Source organism: Balaenoptera borealis, assembly GCF_965194805.1.
Source record: "Balaenoptera borealis genome assembly, chromosome: 2".
Lineage (NCBI taxonomy): Eukaryota > Metazoa > Chordata > Mammalia > Artiodactyla > Balaenopteridae > Balaenoptera > Balaenoptera borealis.
Window position 1 is genome coordinate 44,210,807 of NC_138867.1, and position 19,605 is coordinate 44,230,411.

The 19,605-nt window shown below is 40.3% G+C and overlaps 2 protein-coding genes across 4 annotated transcripts in view; one reads left to right on the forward strand and one right to left on the reverse strand.

The window, feature by feature from the left end:
• Positions 1–1,005: 1,005 nt before the first annotated feature.
• LOC309624358 (granzyme A-like) lies at positions 1,006–17,816 on the forward strand. 2 transcript variants are annotated; one of them, XM_082382496.1, is made up of 5 exons: positions 1,006–5,891; positions 8,511–8,649; positions 10,406–10,547; positions 10,811–11,080; positions 12,916–17,816. In XM_082382496.1, exons 1-5 carry the CDS (start codon positions 5,822–5,824, stop codon positions 13,075–13,077), a joined length of 783 nt encoding a protein of 260 aa, XP_082238622.1. In that variant the 5' UTR covers positions 1,006–5,821; the 3' UTR covers positions 13,078–17,816. The 2 variants fall into 2 exon arrangements, with proteins under 2 accessions (XP_082238622.1, XP_082238623.1); XM_082382497.1 differs by lacking the exon at positions 12,916–17,816 and adding an exon at positions 11,731–12,875.
• Positions 17,817–17,831: 15 nt separating this feature from the next.
• The window catches only part of CDC20B (cell division cycle 20B), a 62,038-nt gene continuing 60,264 nt past the window's right edge, over positions 17,832–19,605 (reverse strand). For both annotated transcript variants that reach the window (XM_082382373.1, XM_082382372.1), the window contains exon 12: positions 17,832–17,942. In XM_082382373.1, the coding sequence (XP_082238499.1) occupies positions 17,842–17,942 (101 nt within the window). In that variant the 3' untranslated portion in view covers positions 17,832–17,841. The remainder of the gene's footprint in view (positions 17,943–19,605) is intronic.

Sequence of the window (19,605 nt, forward strand, 5' to 3'; positions counted from 1 at the left end):
TGTATAACTTTATAGTTGGCCCTCCATATCCACAGTTCTGAATCTGCTGATTGAACCAACCTAGGATCAAGTAGCACTGTAGTGCTTATTTAGTGGGGAAAAAAATCTACGTATAAGTGGACACTCGAAGTTTAAACCCATGTTGTTCAAAGTACAGTGCCTGGAAGGCACACCCAGCAACCTCCACTCACCGAAACCCAGCGTGCATAAAGTCCATGCTGAAAGAACCCCAAGTGATCAAAACAGTGGTTTCAGAAACCCACACCCTGGCCTTGTATATTCACTGACTGTTGAGCTTAGAAGGGCCCCAGAGAGCACTTAGTCCAACTCTCTCCCTCACTGTGTAGAGAAGGATGCTGAAGTCTGGAGCAGTTCAGAAGCCTTACTTACAAGAAAATACTCTCTGAAATGTCAGTTTTCCTGCTCCTTCCCTCTCCAAGTCTAAATTATCTCTTCTTTAAAATATGTAGAAATAGACATTTCTGTGTATCCAATGAGACAATTCCAAATATTGAATGCTTGTTACCTACAAGGCACTCAGCCCTGAGCAATCTCCCCCACTGAGAACACTGAGACAACTTGTACAAAAAGAACTGTACTTTCTCTAAGCAGAAACCCAGCTACAGAAGCGATTCGTCTGCAGCCCTGACTGGCAGAGTAAGAAGAGCAGTGAACCTGGGACAGAGGTCCTGATCTTCACTCTGCCTCCGACTCACCCCAGGACCCCATAAACCATTCAAGCTCTCTGGGCCTTGGTTTCCTCAGTCTGTCATGGGCGGAGTGGACAAGAACATCACCCTGTTCCAAAAGTGTGTAAATAAAATATCCTCTAACAGAGGCCTTTTCACAGACATTGAGAACAGATCTGAACTTCCCACGGTGTACAAGGCCCTGCTCGAGCTGGAGTCTCTGCCTCACTCACTCCACTCTGGCTGTGCCAATATTCTTCTCTCAGTTCCACACACACACACACACGCACGCACACACACACACACACACACACGCACCAGGCTTTGTGCCCACCCACCTGCCCTCACACACACACTCTCACATACATCCCCATCCCCACAGGCACTCACATTCACACCTGCACACACACTCACTCCCCACAAACTAGGTTTTCTCAGGTTGGCACCCTTTCATCCGGCAGGTCTGGGCTTTAATGTCAGCTGCTCATCTTCTCTGAGACAGACCGTCCCTTAGTAGTCGCCATTTTGGCACCCAATTTTTTTCTTTTATGTTACTTACAACAATCTAAAATCATTTCACATGTTTATAAATTTCTTCCTTAGTAGACTCTATGCTCCATAATGGCAAAGATTAAATCTGTTTTATTCACCTTTGCTTCTTATCCCCAGCATTTAGCACTGTGTCTGGCACCTGAGAGGCATTCAATAAATATTTATGTGATGTATCAATCAGTATGATTCCAGGCCTTTTCCCCAATAGCTGATTCACTCCTCTATGACCATGGAAAGAGGACAGCAAATTCAAATACAAATGCATGTAACAGCATGCATTGCTCTCTTGAAAAATATCGATTCATTGAGTTATGTAGATTTTCCAAATGTTGACACATTCATTACACAGTATTTTTTAAAATACATTTGTTAATATCACTACCACCTCATTGGGAAAGTCCTTAAGTGTTTGGAAGATGTCAAGCTCATGATAGCAGACACAGGTGTTCCCAAAATTCTAATTTTCACTTGAAAGCTCTAATTTTATCATTAGCAACACATTGCCAATTGTTTTCTCTAAAGTGACAGGCTCACTTCATTCATGTTTGAGAAAATGTCTGTCAAATACCCAAGTCTGAATAATCATATTTTGTCTGTTAGCATGCTTTCGAATAAAAATAGTATTCCATGAAAGAGACAGGTAAGTTCACAACTCAACCAATTGCACCAGTGCTTTTCCCCAAAGCAACCATCGTACTTTAATGTGTAACCAACGTGCTTCATGCATATTTTGCACAGTTCCCACATCACAGAGAATATTAAAGAGACATTTACTACAGGGTAAAGATGTGTTAAATTTTTTTTTTAATTTTCCTGTTTCTACTGTCTCATCAAAGACATTCTTTTTTTTTTTTTAATTTTTATTGAAGTATGGTTGCTTTACAATGTTGTGTTAGCCTCCACTGCACAACAAAATGAATCAGCCATACACATGCAGTTATCCCCTCCCTTTTGGACTTCCCTCCCATTTAGGTTACCACAGTGCATTAGGTAGCCTTCCCTATGCTATACAGTATGTTCCCATCAGTTGTCAAAGAAATTCTTAGTTGAAACTGGTTTTCTCTTCTGACAGTGTCTGACAATGAAGAATACAGTGACTACTAGTACAGTTTGGTTCTACTGCACTGATTTGTGCTAAGGCACCAGCAGTTTTATCCATCCTTCCCTTTGTGACATCAGTGAAAATGTCAACACAGATGAGAAAGCAACACCTTAGTATTATTATGAAAATAATTTTAATCTTGCAGACCACTGAAAAGGTTTCAGGAACCCCTAGGGGTTCACCAACCACACTTTGAGAACTACTGGCTTACAATATTGCAATGGCTCATTCACATCTGGAATAAATTAAAATTTTCCCCAAGAATGTAAATAAACAGCCTTAATACACAATTTTTAGAATTTATACTTTATAGTCAAAACATCTTGAAAAAGATGGTTAGAACAAACAAAGTTAGTGGGAAAGTTAGTGGACACACACCTTTCAATTTCAAAACTTTCTACAAAGCCTCAGTAATCAAGAGAGTGTGGCACTGGCATAAGGACATATGCCAATACTGTACTGACATAAGGACAGATAATGTTACAAATTGAGGGTCCAGAAATAAACTCTAACGTTTATGGCAAACTGATTTTTGACAAAGGGATCAAGACAATTCCTTGGGAAAGAATAGTCTTTTTAAGAAATAATTCTGGGGCTTCCCTGGTGGCGCACTGGTTGAGAATCTGCCTGCTAATGCAGGGCACACTGGTTCGAGCCCTGGTCTGGGAGGATCCCCCATGCCGCAGAGCAACTAGGCCCGTGAGCCACAACTACTGAGCCTGGGCGTCTGGAGCCTGTACTCCGCAACAAGAGAGGCCACGATGGTGAGAGGCCCGTGCACTGCGATGAAGAGTGGCCTCCGCTTGCCGCAACTAGAGAAAGCCCTCGCACAGAAACGAAGACCCAACACAGCCATAAATAAATAAATAAATAAATAAATAAATAAATAAATCTGGGACAAATGAATATCCACATGCAAGAGAATGAAGTTGGACCCCTACCTCAAACCACACACAAAAATTAATTTGAACCAGACAAAATTTTAATTAAAAAGGTGACCTAAATGTAAGAACTAAAACTATAACAATCTTAGAAGAAAATCTAAGAGTAAACCTCTGTGATCTTGGGTTAGTCAGTGATTCTTCAGATGTGAAACTAAAGGCACAAGTGATAAAAGAGATGGATAAGTTGGACTTCATCAAAAGTTAAAACTTTTGTGCTTCCAAAAGACACCATCAAGAGAAATAAAAGACCACCCCCAGACCGGGAGAAAATATTTGGAAATCATTTATTTTTTAAGGGACTCATATCCAGAACATATAAAGAACACTTACAACTCAACAGTAAAAAGACAAATAAGTCAGTCAAAAAACAAGCAACATTTTTGAATAGCCATTTCTCCAAATAAGATATACGAATAGCTAGGAAGCACATGAAAAGAAACTCAACGTTAGTCATTAGTCATTACAGAAATGCAAATCAAAACCACAATAAGAAACTGCTTCACACCCACTAGAATAGCAATTATAAAAAATAATACTAATAGCAAGTACTGGCAATAATTTAGAAACCTGGAACCTTCATTGTTGATGGGAATGTAAAATGATGCAGCCACTTTGGAAAATAGTTTAGAAGTTCCTCAAGATGTTAAACATAGCTACAATATGACCCAGTAATCCTGCTCCTAGGTTTATGCCCACACCCCAAATGAAAACGTATGTCCACACAAAAATTTGTACATAAATGTTCATAGCAGCATTATTCATAATAGGTAAAAAGTAGAAACAACTCAAATGTATATCAGCTGCTGAAATGGTAAATAAAATGTGATATTTCCATATGATGGAATATTATTTGGCAATAAAAAGGAATAAAACACTAATACATGCTACAGTATGGATGAACCTCAAAAGCATTATGCTAAGTGAAAGAAGTCATTCACAAAAGACCACATATTATACGATTCCATTTATATGAAATGTCCAAAATAGGCAAATCTAAGGAGACAGAAAGTAGATTAGAGGTTGTCTAGGGCAGGGGAGTGAGGGAAGGAGGGTAATGCAGAGTGACTGCTAATGACCATGAGGCTTCTTCAGGGAATGATAAAAATGTACTAGAATCAGATTATGGTGATGGTTACACAACTCTAGAAATACACTAAAAGCCATTGGATTATACACTTCAAATGAGTGAACTTGATGGTATGTAAATTATATCTCGGAAAACTGTTAAAAGTCAACATGAGTCTAGGAAAGGTAACCATAGTCACATAAAAAGAAACAGAATTATCAATGTTTCCTTTAGGACATTTTCAGTAGCTGTAGTCAATTAAAATTTGATTTTTTTGAAAGTCTGCACTAAAATTATTCACCAAAAACAGAAGCAGGGTATCCCACTGCTCTACTGAAAATGATTCATCTTTGATGCGCTAGCAATATCTGGGAAAAGGAAACACAGGTGTCTCAGTAGGGCTTCCTTCCAAGGTCGTGTGATTTCTGAAAAAGCAGCTTCTGAGTCTGAAGTCATCAGGGTGTTAATTCTGGGGATGGCTGGTTAACACCAAACACCCTGATCGAACGTATGACCATATACATGTAATATAATAAAGACCACATCCTCAGCTCAGAACAAGAGCTACAGACTTCTAATAGAAAACATACTGAACACTGTTCCTTCAGGGACTGAGGATGATCCTTCTTAGAGTGAGATATTTTCCTTACCGGAAGGAAATAGCCATGTCTGACTCCCATTTTCCTTTCTTAGCTAAATCCAGAAGGAAGGAAGGAAGGAAAGGAGGGAGAGACAGGAAGGGAGGAAGGAAGGAGCAACTCAGAGATACTTCCATATGTCTAAAGTTGTAAAATCAAATGACCAGGGGAAGCACAATCAGGGGACTGGAAAGAGCCAACCCTCCCTGCCCCCCCAGCCTCTGTCCCCACCTGCCAAGCTCCAGACAGGGGCACAATAAGTTACCCTCCACAAAGTGGGGGAGGAAAATCCAGGCAGGAGCTTATGAATAAATAAGCCTCCATCCTATATTTCCACGTGCCCTTGGCTGATTAATCCTTACAAAATCCAAGCAGATGACTAGAAAGACACTTGGTTGGTGACCAACTTTTAGGTGACCAATTTTAAATCTCTGATTTAAGTCTTTAAAGAGCTTTCATTTGTGGATAGAAAAGATAATGTTGCTGCTGATGAAAACTAGAATCCTCGAAATCTCAGCTGAAACATTTGGAGTCTCTTCTTGTATACTATGTTCTGATGGCAAAGAGGGCCCATTATCCCCATCCGCTCTGTAGAATTACAACCCTCTCCCCTCAGCAATCCTAGCCGAGGAAAGCATGCCCACAGATAAGGAGTGATTACTCACTGTTCTCACTTGTGGTTTGTTTTTTTTTTCCTAATACTCAACTTTGAAATTGGAAAGAAAGAAAAGAAAGGAAACCACATCCTTTGTACTCTCGATATATAAATAAGAGCCAGTAAGAACTGAAAACAGATTTTCACATTGATTGACGTGGGGACACCAGCCACAATGAAGAACTCCTCTACCTTTCTGGCAGCCACTCTCTCAATGGTCATTTTTCTCCTTCTAATTCCTGAAGGTAAGACTGATTCTTGTCATTTCCATTATAGCAATTAAGCAAAATGGAGCAGACTCTTTGGCGATATTAGCTAAGTGTACTAAGAGGAGATGTTTTTCTCACAAGCCTTAACATTCTTTCTTGGATTCTACATATATCTTTATTTTAGAAGGAAAAACATCCTTCTTTCTTCTTTACAATTCCTTTACAAAAGATAATAGAACCACCAGTGCTGCCGACTTGTGGCTTGAAAACTGCCAGAAAGGACACTTTAAAAATAAGTAAACAAACAAACAAAAAGTTCTTAAGTTAGGAAAACAAATAGGACCTTTCAGGGAAGGAACAGTGATGCCTCAGCCTTTCTTGCTGCAGAAAATGCATAGATAGCTTTAATGACAAAATCGACTATACTTCAATAATAAATAAATAAATAAATAAATAGTTAAAAAAAAAAAAAAACCTGACCTAGACATACCCCCAAAATCAGGAATGTTTCAAATATTTATCATTATTTCTCTAGGCTAGTGTGTCCTTGGGAATATATTAGGACATTGGGAGCATCCCCGCATTGACTCTTTGGAAGTGCTATAGTATTTTGTATTAAGCTTATTCTTTGATGTACTAAGTAGTAACCAACTTGCCTGGTTTTGTGTGAGTTGCACATGCATCAGTTTGAAATGCTGTAAAAGTCATGGGATTATCACTAGAAGGGTAATAGCCCCTGGGTAGCTCTAGATGTTCCTTAAAAACTTTCTAGGCAGTGAAAACCACTCTGGGGCCAGGCTGAACTGTGCTGACAAGTGTGGAGCAACCATGGGTTTTCCCCACATTCTGGCAGCTTTTGGAGATGGAAGTGGTGGGCAGGGGCTGATGCAACAACCTATCTTACCAAAAATTCCCAAGGAAGTTCTCTGGTTTATCTTGCACCTAAAAGTTTTAGAAGTAAGAAGGTTGCAGGGCATTAGAAACAAAAGGGTGGGCAGAGTACTATAAGTATGGCATAGCACAACTATGTTCAGGCATGTTAAATCCTCCACAACAGTGAAAAGAGAGCAGATTAAAAAAATCCAATCATATCTTTTCTTCAAAGGAAACAACAGAAGCAACTTACTCTTTGTTTCCTGTGGTCAGAGGGAGCAGTGTGGGTCCCTGAAAGGAACAGACACAGCAAAGCAAGACTTGATGCTCTGGACGGGAGGTCTCAATCCTTCTACACGTTAGACTCCTCTAGAGGGTTTTGAAACAATGCTGATATCCCAGCCCCAGTGATTTTAATTTATTGTGATTCTGGGTGGGAACCAAGAATTGCTAGTCTTAAAAGCTTCTCACCTGCTCTAAATCCTATTCCCGAATCCTAGGTTGTGGGATATGGGGACTTTTTCTGAGGTGGTATGTGTGCTCACCAAACACAGCACTCTGCAAAACGAAGTATTATATTGAGTTTATGATTTCTGCAGCCCAGACGGTCCAAAGATGCATCTTTGAAATCCATCTATTCGTGATACACCCTAGGAAAATTGAGATGTAGGTGAAGTTCTCTTGGTTTCTCTAAGTCCCTTATCCTTTTACTTCTAGAGCCTAGGACTTCCCCTTCCCAACTCCCTTCTGGAAACGAGAGGCCTTCTGGACACCCACTTCCCCTTCCCCCACTCTCATCATTTACACCTCATTGTAAATCTGGCAATGAGTTAGCTTTAATAATGGAGTAACAGGCACTGTGCCTTATTGAAGGAAACCTGAGTCCCAGCCAATGGTCAGGAGAAATGTTTGGGGAGAATCCAAGAACATCTGGTGTAGGAAGGTGGTGCTGAGAGTATATCACACGGGCACAAGATCCTCTCAACCAACATGTATGGTTTGCCTTGTGCTTTGGTCTCACTGTTCGCTAATAGTGAATCTCTACTCTTGTTCTATCACCAAAGAAATTTGACTAAGGCAGAATTCTCTCCCTATAGCATCTTCTCTCCTCTCTTCATTGGAAAAGGAATTAGATTAAACCATGTGGTTCAGTCTGGAGATTGAAGGGGAGCTTCAGGTGCAAAAGATATTATTCTCTCAATTTATGAATGAGAAGAGTGCAAATTCAATAAGAAAAAGTCTCACAATGACCAAAGAACTCAAGGGTAGGGTCACAGTTAAAAGGCACTAATATCAGTTTGTAAGCTGTGGGGTTTTGCAAGGGCTTGGGGCAAAAAAGGGTGGTTTTCAAGCTTCTAAAAGCCACTCTGCTTCCCCAAATTAATACTTAGCCAGAAAGGGAGAGGTGTGGGGGAGCATTCAAGGCTGTCATCATCACCAGCGGCTCCTGGTGCACCTGTTCCTGGTATAAACCCGTGCACAGTTGTCTGCCTTTGCAAGCCCTGAGGCCTGAGGTCAGCGGTTGGGACAGATTTCCAGCCTGGTAATCCCTGGAACGGCCAACGGCATGGTTTCTGTGGGTGAAAGAGCAGGACCTTCTCAGAAAGTCCAACAGGAATGGGATTTACATTCAGATATCTGAAATCCACATGAAGATGGGGAGGGTGCTCTCATCTCCCCTCCTCTCTGAGTGGGAAATGCATGTCTAGTCTTAGAAACATGGCTTTAGGTAGAACTCTTTGGAGGGGTCACTGATATGACTTGTCCTTTTCTTTTTAACAGATCTCTGTGTAAAAATTATTGGAGGAAGTCCAGTGACTCCTCATTCAAGACCCTACATGGTGCTACTTCAAGGGAAAAATATCTGTGCCGGGGCTTTGATTGCAAAAGACTGGGTATTGACTGCAGCTCACTGTAATCTGTAAGTGCTTGGGTTTAAAAAACATTTGTGGAGATATTCTAACCTGGGGGAATATTAATGAAGAGAGTAAATACCACTAAAGCCACAGGATCTTAACATCGTTTACATCTTTGACAACTTGCTTTACCCCAAAAGGGAGTTGAGCCCAGACTCAGCCCCAAAGAATCAGACCAATGAGGAAGCAGCATCCAGAGCTCTTTCTGAAGATCTCCGCTAGAGCCACCCGGCTCAGGTGCTGCAAGTCTTTGCTGCTGGTCTTGATTTCATGATGGTGCGGAAGGGTGAAAATTTCAGTGTCCACTCAGGGACCTGAGCACCACTGTCAAGTAGAGAAAGCTTCTTTTGAATGTCTTCCTGTTTTTCTTATGAACTTCTCACGCCTTCAGCCATCTCTTAACCACCGTCAACCACTGCCTTCAAACCTCTTCCAGAGCTGGTCTTTTCTCCGCTCCCTAAATCAAGCCTCTAAACCTGGGCTGTCTATTATGATAGCCACTGTCATGTTGGCTATGTAAATTACCTATGGCTATATACATTTACATTAATTAAAGTTAAATCAAATTGCAAATTTCGGTCCTTGGTCTCACTGGCCACATTTCGAGTCCTCAGTAGCCTACATGGGGCTCCATATTGGACAGTGCAGATTTATAGAACATTTCATCATCAAAGTATAGTCTACTGAAAGCACTGTTCTAATGTCTTAAGTGAGACTAATATCAGCTGTGTAATGGAAAAACAGCAATGTGAATATATGGTCGGTGTAGTTTATACACTAAGTTGTGAGTGATAATGGCCTTCATCATTAATGCATCAGAGAGTATCTTGATTTTATTAACCAAAATGAACCTTTAGCATGGAGTAATAAAAGGAAAGAATGCTGGGACCCTCCTGCAGACCACCATCCCCTCAAACACACACTCAAAGCCATGCAAATAGGGTCTTCCACTAAGCAATCTATCTCTGAAAGTTTTCCCATTTAAGTCTGCTGTTCTGTTACGAAGATATCTTCAGTGCATTAGTCTACAACTATCGAGTGTCTTTTGCTTTTGTCTCTAGACTACTGAGACCTCTGTTTTCCAGTCATCTGCAACCTGATTCTCTATTACAACTAAAGGAAGGTTGAGGGGACAGCAGTAAAACCCCAACAAAGATCCCAAGACTTGGCTTAGCTGCCATGGAATTCTCTTATCATTTGTTTTTCAATGAAACCTAGTTTAGCTTGTTATAAATAAGCTGCAGGTGATCATGATGATAATGGTAATGATAAATTCATAAACAATTCACTTTTTATTCTTTAAAGTACACTTTTTTTTAAATTACTTAATTTATTTATTTATTTATTTTTGGCTGTGTTGGGTCTTCGTTTCTGTGCGAGGGCTTTCTCTAGTTGTGGCGAGCGGGGGCCACTCTTCATCGCGGTGCGCGGGCCTCTCACTGTCATGGCCTCTCTTGTTGAGGAGCACAGGCTCCAGATGCGCAGGCTCAGTAGTTGTGGCTCACGGGCCTAGCTGCCCCGTGGCATGTGGGATCTTCCCAGATCAGGGCTCGAACCCGTGTCCCCTGCATTGGCAGGCAGACTCCCAACCACTGCGCCACCAGGGAAGCCCCTTAAGTACACATTTTTTTCTGAGCCACAAACAAGTATTTTCATAGCAAGCATATTTACAAATGGGACAATGAAACTGATCAGCACATAATATGCTCAGCTTCTGATTTAAAGAGTAAACCAAATTAACGGTGTTGTGTCTGTTTTCAGGAACAGAAGATCCCAGATCGTTCTTGGGGCTCACTCAATAACCGAGAAAGAGCCTGAAAAACAGATCATGTTCGTTAAGAAAGAGTTTCCCTATCCATGCTATGACCAGGACACGCATGAGGGTGATCTTAAACTTCTAAAGGTACGAACCTTTGATTGTACTTTTGATTGACTTAAAAGTCACAGAAGCTCCTATAGTCTGGCCACCTACATGGAAACCTTTCTCAGTGCTCCGATAACTACAGATTGTAGCTGCATAAGGGGGTGGGAGTTGGGGGGGGGGTCCCTGCGGGTTGGGCTAGAATTTAAATAAAAATGTGAAATTTTTATTTTTTTTAATTCATTTTTATTGGATGAAATTCTTAATTATCTCATTCTGTTAACTTTTTGCTTGTCTTCCAACAGCTGAACAAAAAAGCAACAATTAATAAAAACGTGGCTATCCTTCCTCTCCCTAAATTGGGGGATGATGTGAAACCGGGAACTATGTGTCGAGTTGCAGGGTGGGGTATGTTTCGCAATAATTCACCTCAGTCTGATATTTTGAGAGAGGTCAATGTCACCGTCATAGACAGAAGAATCTGCAACGATCAAAGGCACTATAATTATAACCCTGTGATTGGACTGAATATGATTTGTGCCGGAAGCCTCCAAGGTGGAAGAGACTCCTGCAGTGTAAGTAAAATAAGATCCCAAACTCTAGCTGTTGGGTTAAGTCATGCAGATGTAGAGAACTTGAAGTCACTCTTTGCCTTGTCATGACATTGGCTTCTACAGCGTCCTAGTGCTTTTAAAAAGAAGTTTGATAAAACTCCAGTCAAATTAATTAATGTTCTCAGCTCAGGTGAGTTGTTCATCATAAACCATGCTAGTACCTGGGTTGAACTACTACATCTTCTTGATTTTATATCGAAAACCACTAAGAAGCTATTTTTTCTCATTTTTCATATTAACATATATAGATCTAAACTGAAAAATATATAACACTGAGGAGAGCTGAAGTCAGGGTTCCTCTAGGGCCTTCAGTACGTTTTCCCCATCTGAGCACCCCCCAAAATTCCTCTGCCATTTAACCAGGTAAGTCTGAAATGCCTGCATTCCCAAGACAGACTGAAGATCTCCGGGGTAAACCCCATAGCTTCCTAGAGCTGAGCTCAACCCTCGGAAACAACTTCCAAGAATGATCCATTCCAAAGTGCACACAAGCCTCCCTACCATATGCCCTGAGAAGGGCTGGGGCTGGGCTCCGCTTAAAAATAGGAGTAGAAGAACCCTTGACAAAGGTTTAAGCTCTGAGCACTGGTTTGTCACTTCTCACTTCACAGGATGGAGCTGAGCCCTCAGAGCCTTGCATCTGCAGAACTCTGTGTACAAGCCTCAGTAGCCCTTCATCCAGCACCACCCATCCTCCCTAAAGCCGGAAACAGCCAATCTGGTCTCTAGACCTTAAATACATTTAAATATGCTGATTCTAAAGTTCCTTGAGAGAATACAAGGTCACATATTGGGTGGCTCACGCACAAGAATAAAGCATGATTTACAGCTAACTGAAGCCTCCCTCCTCGTGGAAACAGGCAGTTCCAAAGTGTTATCACTGGCTTCCGGGAGCATCCATCTAGCATCAGATGCTCAAAGGAGACTCGGGAGGAAAAGCAAAGAATAATGTAAATTCCACGAGAGCAGTACTTTTCGTCTATTTTGTTCACTGATTTAGTCCTAGTGTCTAGAAGACTACATGGCACATGGTAGATGTTCCATAAATATTGACTAAATGAACGATGTTTGCTAGAGAAGAATGGTGTTTGTGGGAGTTTGAAGGAATTGACCTCCAAGGTCTAATTTTAATGTTCACTGATACTATATAGGGTGATAGACTGGCAGATTAATAACACAAGTTTTAAAATGTAATTTTCTCTTCAGTGATTACTGTATTGATGAGGTGAATTTTATTTTGAGTCTTTCACATTCCATCCGCTCTTTAGAGATATTGTTGTATAACTTATTTCATTAAATGTTTCTTTCTCATTAAAAAAAAAAAGGAGACTCGAGGCAGCAATTTCTGTCTATTTGAGAAGGGGAAGGAAAAGGTTGCTTTGGTTTTGTTCCTTTGGGAAAACAATTCTCTGCTCGAGGAACTAGAAAACATGGCTTTTGTTCTTTGCCTCAATCTGCATTTGACTATTTTATCCCTTGAGTTATTAAACATTTTGAGAAAATGACAAACAGGAGAGTTTCTAAAGCAGAGAATTTGTCTCAAAGTTAGTGGATTACACAAACAATAATACAAGTTTCATTTCAATTTTCACTGCTTCACAAACAAGTCGAGAAAACCAATTTGAACATATTATTGAATATTCCCAAACATTTTGGTTTTTTAAGCACTAATTGTCAAGTAAGTCAAGGTTGGTCTTAACTTCACCTTAAGTGCTCCACATTAAATGGAATTTCTTCCATTCTGCTAGTGGTCATATTTGATGCTGGTCTTCATCATTCCTCTTGTTTTCCCCCAGGGAGATTCTGGAAGCCCTTTGATATGTGAAGGCATTTTCAGAGGCATCACTGCCTTTGGCCTTCCAGGGAAATGCGGAGACCCTCGAGGACCTGGCGTCTATATTCTTCTCTCAAAGAAACACCTCAGCTGGATAGCTAAGACTATGAAACATGCAGTTTAGATAACCGTATTTCATTTCATTTGCTGTTACTTCTTTTTTTTAAATTTTTATTAGAGTATAGTTGACTTACAATGATGTATTAATTTCAGGTATACAGCAAAGTGAATCAGTTATTCATATACATATATTCACTCCTTTTCTTTAGACTCTTTTCCCATATAGGCCATTACAGAGTATTGAGTAGAGTTCCCTGTACTATACAGCAGATTCTTATTAGTTATCTGTTTTATATATAGTAGTGTGTATACGTCAGTCCCAATCTCCCAATTTATCCCTCCCGCCCCTTATCCCCTGGTAACCATAAGTTTGTTTTCTACATCCATGACTCTACTTCTGTTTTGTAAATAAGTTCATTTGTACCCTTTTTTTTTAAGATTCCACATATAAGTGATATCATATGATATTTGTCTTTCTGTGTCTGACTTACTTCACTCAGTACAACAATCTCTAGGTCCATCCATGTTGCTGCAAATAGCATTATTTTGTTCCTTTTTATGGCTGAGTAATATTCCATTGTATATATGTACCACATCTTCTTTCTCCATTCCTCTGTTGATGGACATTTAGGTTGCTTCCATGTCCTGGCTATTGTAAGCAGTGCTGCAATGAACATCGAGGTGCATGTATCTTTCTGAATTATGGTTTTCTCCAGGTATATGCCCACTGCTGTCATGTCTTAATTTTATCATAAATAAAATCAATTTGTATCACTGTACTTGTTGCTCTCCTATAACTTTAGCAGGCAGATCTCCACCAGCAAAGTGAACCAGAGTAATATAGAGACCTTGCGGATAATGCAAAGGAGAGATCAAGTGACCAATGTCACCTGTGTCATCCATGTGACAAGTGATATGCAAACTTGGCTTGAATTATTCACTTCACTGTTTCAGTGGGGCCCAGCAGGAGAGACACTAAGGTCAGTCTGTGTAGTAACAAGTACAGTGAAGGGCTCAGCAATTCTGCAAGAAACAGAAACAGCCAGTCTGGAGTGTTTGGATTAAAAGGAAATGTTTGCCCTTCAAAGGCCATTGTTCCACATCAACACCTGCTATTCAGATTTATATGTAAGAACCTGAGTCGATGGGAGAAGTAGAAACAGAAAATGCCTTACAGTATTTTCCAAAGGCAGGTGAGAAACAGAAATTAAAATTCTAGGGGATATTAATGAGGCACTTCGCTAGCCAAAAGAAAGATTCACAAGGAAAGTCAGCCTCCTTTCTCAGTAGTTTGAATTTAAGCCGTGGATTATCTAGGTGATTTCCTGGTTCCCCTTGTCCTTGAGTCTGGGTAGGTCCAATCAACATGGTGGTTACAGTGACTGCCATCTCATACTAGGGAGTGAGTGTTGAATCGTGGCCTGAAATTTTCCTTTGGGAAAAAACTCAAGATATTTATTCAGCGTATTGAACTTAGTGGATAGTCATCAGCCCAGTAGCCACTTCAAGATGAGATTATGTGAACAGATTCCTTTGATTTCCATCAGTTCCTTCTGGAATATAAATCTTATATTTGTGCGCATGTATGCATACGTAAACATCTACATACACACACACATGGTGTATCCAAACTAAGAACATACAGCAACACTAAGAGACAGCTTCTTAAAACAAATGAAGGAACATAGCTTAAAGACTGACCAAAATACTGGTCTTTTGGTTTTCAACCATGGCTGCCCATTAGACTTACCAGGCTCTTTAAAATGACCAATGCTCAGGTCTCACCCTTAGAAATTTTTATTTAATTTGATGAGAACCAAGACAAAGTATTCTTTTTATAAGCTCCCCAATGATTTTAATATGCAGCTGGGGATGAGAACCCCTATATTAGAAAGTGAAGTCTCATGCTGATATCTAAAAGAGATGCTCTAAGAGGATATTTTAGATGCCTGCTATAATCCCTAATTAGGATTTTAATAGCAATAAGAGGATGGATGGAGTATTCCCCACTGGCAACATTTATTACAGATTTTGAAGTCTACTTAAAAAGAGTTGTATGAAACCCTTGTTCATTGCTGGTAGAAGTGTAAATTGGTAGAGCTTCTTAGGAAAAGTGGCAGTGTCTATTAAAACTGAATGAACACATATGCTATGACCTAACAATTCTACTCCTGGGTATATACCAAACAGAAATGAGGGCTTTTCTCCACCAAATACGTGTTTGAGGATGTCTTTAGCAGCTTTATTCTTAAAAGTCAAAATTGAAAATAACTCAAATATCCATTCATAATAATATGGATAAACAATTGTTGTATATACAATGGAATATTACACAGCAGTGAAAAAGACCAAACTACATGCCTGTGTCATGCATGAATGCAACAATATGAATTACTCTTACAAATCTAAGGTTGAGTAAAAGAAACCAGACCAAAAAAAAAAAAAAAAAAAGAATATTTACAGTAGGATTACATTTATCTGAAGGTTGGCATAAGGCAAAACTAATTCATGGTGACCAAGGTCAGAATAATGGAGGACTATTGACTGAGTGGATGAGTGGACACAAAGAAGTCTTTGGGGGTGAAAGAAATGTTCACATCTTGATCTGGATGATTTATTCATATGATCTTGATCTTATTCATAAATTAAACACTCACTGAGCTATACACTTAAGATGTATGTGCTTTATGTGACTTATTAGTCAATAAAAAATTTATATTACAAAACTTGTGTAGCAGAGGCTTCTATTTTGTGTATTATCTGTAAGTTCATTTTTTTCTTTACTGAAACCATATTCCAGACTTCCACCAAAACTAACAGCAGTAAAAGATATATTGTTATTTTTCTTAAATGAGAGCCTTGTTCACACACCAGTATTAATTGAGAGAAGTGATCTTTTGTCATGTCATAATGCTGTGAGATTGTTAAGATAGAAGTAACCATATCAGAATGGTGGGGGACACTGGAAGTGGCCTCACCATTTTGCTCCTTTCCCTGCTAAACTTTTTCTTATAGTTTATACCTGGCTAAATAAGAAGAAGATCAAATGAAAGCCATTATCTTAAAGAAGAAGAGTGTGTATCGCAGGAATCTAGCATATTTGCAGCTTTTGGTGACCTAAAATTTTATAAGGTAAAAATTACTAGCACTACCAAGCAGATTTTCTGAGTCTAAAAACAGGGAAAAGAACAGAATGTACTGGCAACTTGTCAGGAGAGTCCTAACACCCCTTGTATTTACTATTCCACTTTTCAACTATCAAGGCTTTTATTTGGTATTTTTTTTTTTTTTTGAGGAGGGGTATTAAGGGAGTGTGTATGTATTGGTAAAAACCATTTATGACAAAGCAAATAAATTAATCAACATATGTTAGCTGACACATGCAAAACATTCCAAAGGACACCAAAAAATATAACATCTTGACACTAAAAAACACGTCATCTTGTTTGAGCCTCATGACAACACCATGGAGAAGGCAAGGCCAATATCCCTCAACTCCTCAATCGAACTGTCCGGAAGAAATAAGCATGTTAAAACTTAAATAAACAAAGATTCACATAGTAATAAAAGATTTTTTTAAAACAACTAGAATAGTTATATTAACACAAAATAGGTGATACAGACTGATGCCAAGAGTTAAAGCCAGGTAACATCATTTCAAAACACTTCCTGGAGAGGTCAGGACTTATGTGAAGGTGCAAAGCAAAAGAAGAGAGGAGCAGGAATTCCAGACTAGAAAGAAGAGGTCTAACAAAAGCATAAGGCAGGAAATCACAAGACTTAGCCCAGGGTTAACACAGGAGGGGCGAGGATTAACATTAAAAAGATAGAACAGTGGTCTGACCAAGCTTAAAGAAACCTTAGCAGTTACCAAATCCAAATTCCTATTCTTGCAAATGTTGTGACAGACCCAAGGTCACTCAGTAAGTTTGTGGCAGAGCCATAACTGGTACAGGTCCCCAGCTTCAGGCTGTGGGCTCAGGACTCCGAGGTGGAGGCCTATGGGGTTAGGTAATGGGAGTCATTGGGAGTTTATGAGCAGGGGACTTGGAGGGTCAGCACAATGATATTAGAAATGTAACCCAGCAGGAATGTGGAGACCCATGAAGAATAAAGACAGGAAACCAGTTAGAAGGCAGTTACCACAAACTGGTCATCAGGTATGCAGGACATTACTAGGGTAAAACAAAAAACAGAGAACAAGGGGTAAACTGAATAACCAGGGGGATCCCTGAGTAATGAGACGACCAGGATAAGGATGACACCATGATAAGAGAAAAGGGAGTCCCACAGAAGTCCTCTTTTTGAGAGGAAGTAATATGCATGCTTAACATAGAGTAGCACTTTAATCAATGTTTTTCAAGTGAATAAGTTGTGTTTTTAATGTATTGAGTTTGAGCTAAAGACAAAGAAGTATCTCAGAAAAGAAATACCCAGAGACAGACAGAAGTATGAGGCTGGAGCTTGGGAGAAAAGTCGAGTGACAAAGAAGCGTTTAGAAATCTTTGCTGTAGATATTCTTGTGACTATAGCAGTGAAAATGCACCTCTAACGAGGAAAAGACAGAGAGAGAAGGAGAAGAAAAGGGGAGGAGGAGGAGGAAGTCAGAGAGAGAAGCATAGAGTCAAAGACAATGTCTGGGAAATGCAATGGACCGAAGCAGAGCAAATAAAGTAACCTGAGAAGGAAGGTCAGGAGAACAGGCATTCACCTCAGGAAAAGCACGTCATCTTGTTTGAGCCTCATGACAGCACCATGGAGAAGGCAAGGCCAGCATCATTATTCTCACATAGAAATGAGGAAGCTGAAGCTGAGAGGGGCTGAGTGACTAGCAGCAATTCCATACACAGGCTGTGCCATCAGCTGCGGCAGAAAAAACCCGGGTCTGGTCTGGGCTCAAAGCCAGGTGCAGCACTCTGCCTCGGTGGCCTGTGGGAAGAAGGACAGACAGCTCACGTTCCACATGTCAAGGGCTGTTGCTGAGGACTGGGAAGCAACCTAAGCTGGGGCCACGAATCCCATACAGGACAAAGGGCTTCTCCAAACCCCTGCCACATTCAGGGCTGGTGCTCCCACTGCGCCTTTGCTATGGAAAACACCAGTCAGGGAGGACTCTGGGTAACACCTTAAAGTGGCTAAGGTTTTGCTTCACTGTTGCCCTTCAGGGCTCTTCCCCCTTGTTTTTGTTCCCTAAGGCTGCTGTAATAAATTACCACAAACTGCACGGCTGAAGACAACGGAAATTTATTCTCTCACAGACCAGAAGTCCAAAATCAAGGATTTGGCAGGGCTGGCTTCTTCTGGAGGCTCCAGGGGAGATTCTCTTCCCTGCCTCTTCTAGTTTCTGGCAGTTGTTGGCCATCCCCAACTTGTAGCTACGTCACTCTAATCGCTGCTTCTGTGGGCACATCATCTCTGATTCTGTGGTCACATCATCTCTGATTCTGTGTCTGTTCTCTGTGTGCCTCTTATAAGGACACTTGCCATTACATTTAGGGCCCATCTGGATAATCCAGAATGATCTCATCTCAAAATCCTCAACTTAATTACATCTGCAAAGACCCTTTCACCAAATAAAGTCACACTCACAGGTTTCAGGGATTTGACGTGGATAGCTTTGAGGGGACCAGTTTTTAGCTCACCACACCCCTCATGCCTTATACTATTATTAGTTCTATCTTCTCTAACCCACCAACACCCAGGAATTACCATGGCTGTGCTCCTACCACACACTCCATCCCTCTTCTTATCCTTCCCTGAAAGTCATCCTTTTGGGATCTTGGTTTCAAGAAACTAATCAAATAAACTGATGCAGCTTAATGGAAAAGGACCCAAAAATCTGTCTCACAAAACATACATGAGTCTTTCATATGGAATTCTGAAGACAATACCCTCTTTCTGTTATCTATCTGATCATTTCCGAAAGAATATTCTGTGGAACAATAGTTCTATACGAGTTTGATAGGTATTAAAAATGAAAAGAGTCTTTAATGTTCCCATTAATTTGGGAGCTCCAAGTTAAGAAAATTAAACAGGATTCCTTATTTCAAAACTGCTATATGCATTAGAAATATTTGGAAGAAGAGGCTATAATAGGCAGCATTTCTGAAACTTATTTCACTAGAGTCCTTTTGACTTGAACATCTCAAACTACTAGGTTCCTTGGAAAATACTTTGCAAAACCTATCCTAATCCAACAGTAACTTTCACGATCAAAACTTCAGGACAAAATCCACAAAGCTGACTCCATGAAAGAAAGCTGGGACTGGGAAGATGAGAGAAAAAAAGAGGTTGGATATGTTTTTGAGTGGGTAGGTATTTGGGGGCACAACTAAAATCAAATGAGGTAGGTGGCCACCCCCTCATAGACTGCTTACAACTCAATTGAGAGCTGGAATTTCAGAAATAATCTTGTTCTCTGACACAAGATTCTCAACAGCAAGGAGTGCAGATACACTATTCCACTCCCAAAGGAGACATTTCTTAGATACTTGGGGCTTTTTCCATCTAAACACATAACTCCCAATGCTCTCCTTCATGCATACACACACACACACGCACATACACATACACACGCGCAAAGACACACCGC

Bases quoted from the DNA above. Each gene is read 5' to 3' on its own strand.
- LOC309624358 (XM_082382496.1), top strand. From the start codon at position 5,822: ATGAAGAACTCCTCTACCTTTCTGGCAGCCACTCTCTCAATGGTCATT. The intron at 8,650-10,405 runs GTAAGTGCTTGG...GTCTGTTTTCAG, and splicing joins ACTGCAGCTCACTGTAATCT to GAACAGAAGATCCCAGATCG. The intron at 11,081-12,915 runs GTAAGTAAAATA...GTTTTCCCCCAG, and splicing joins GTGGAAGAGACTCCTGCAGT to GGAGATTCTGGAAGCCCTTT.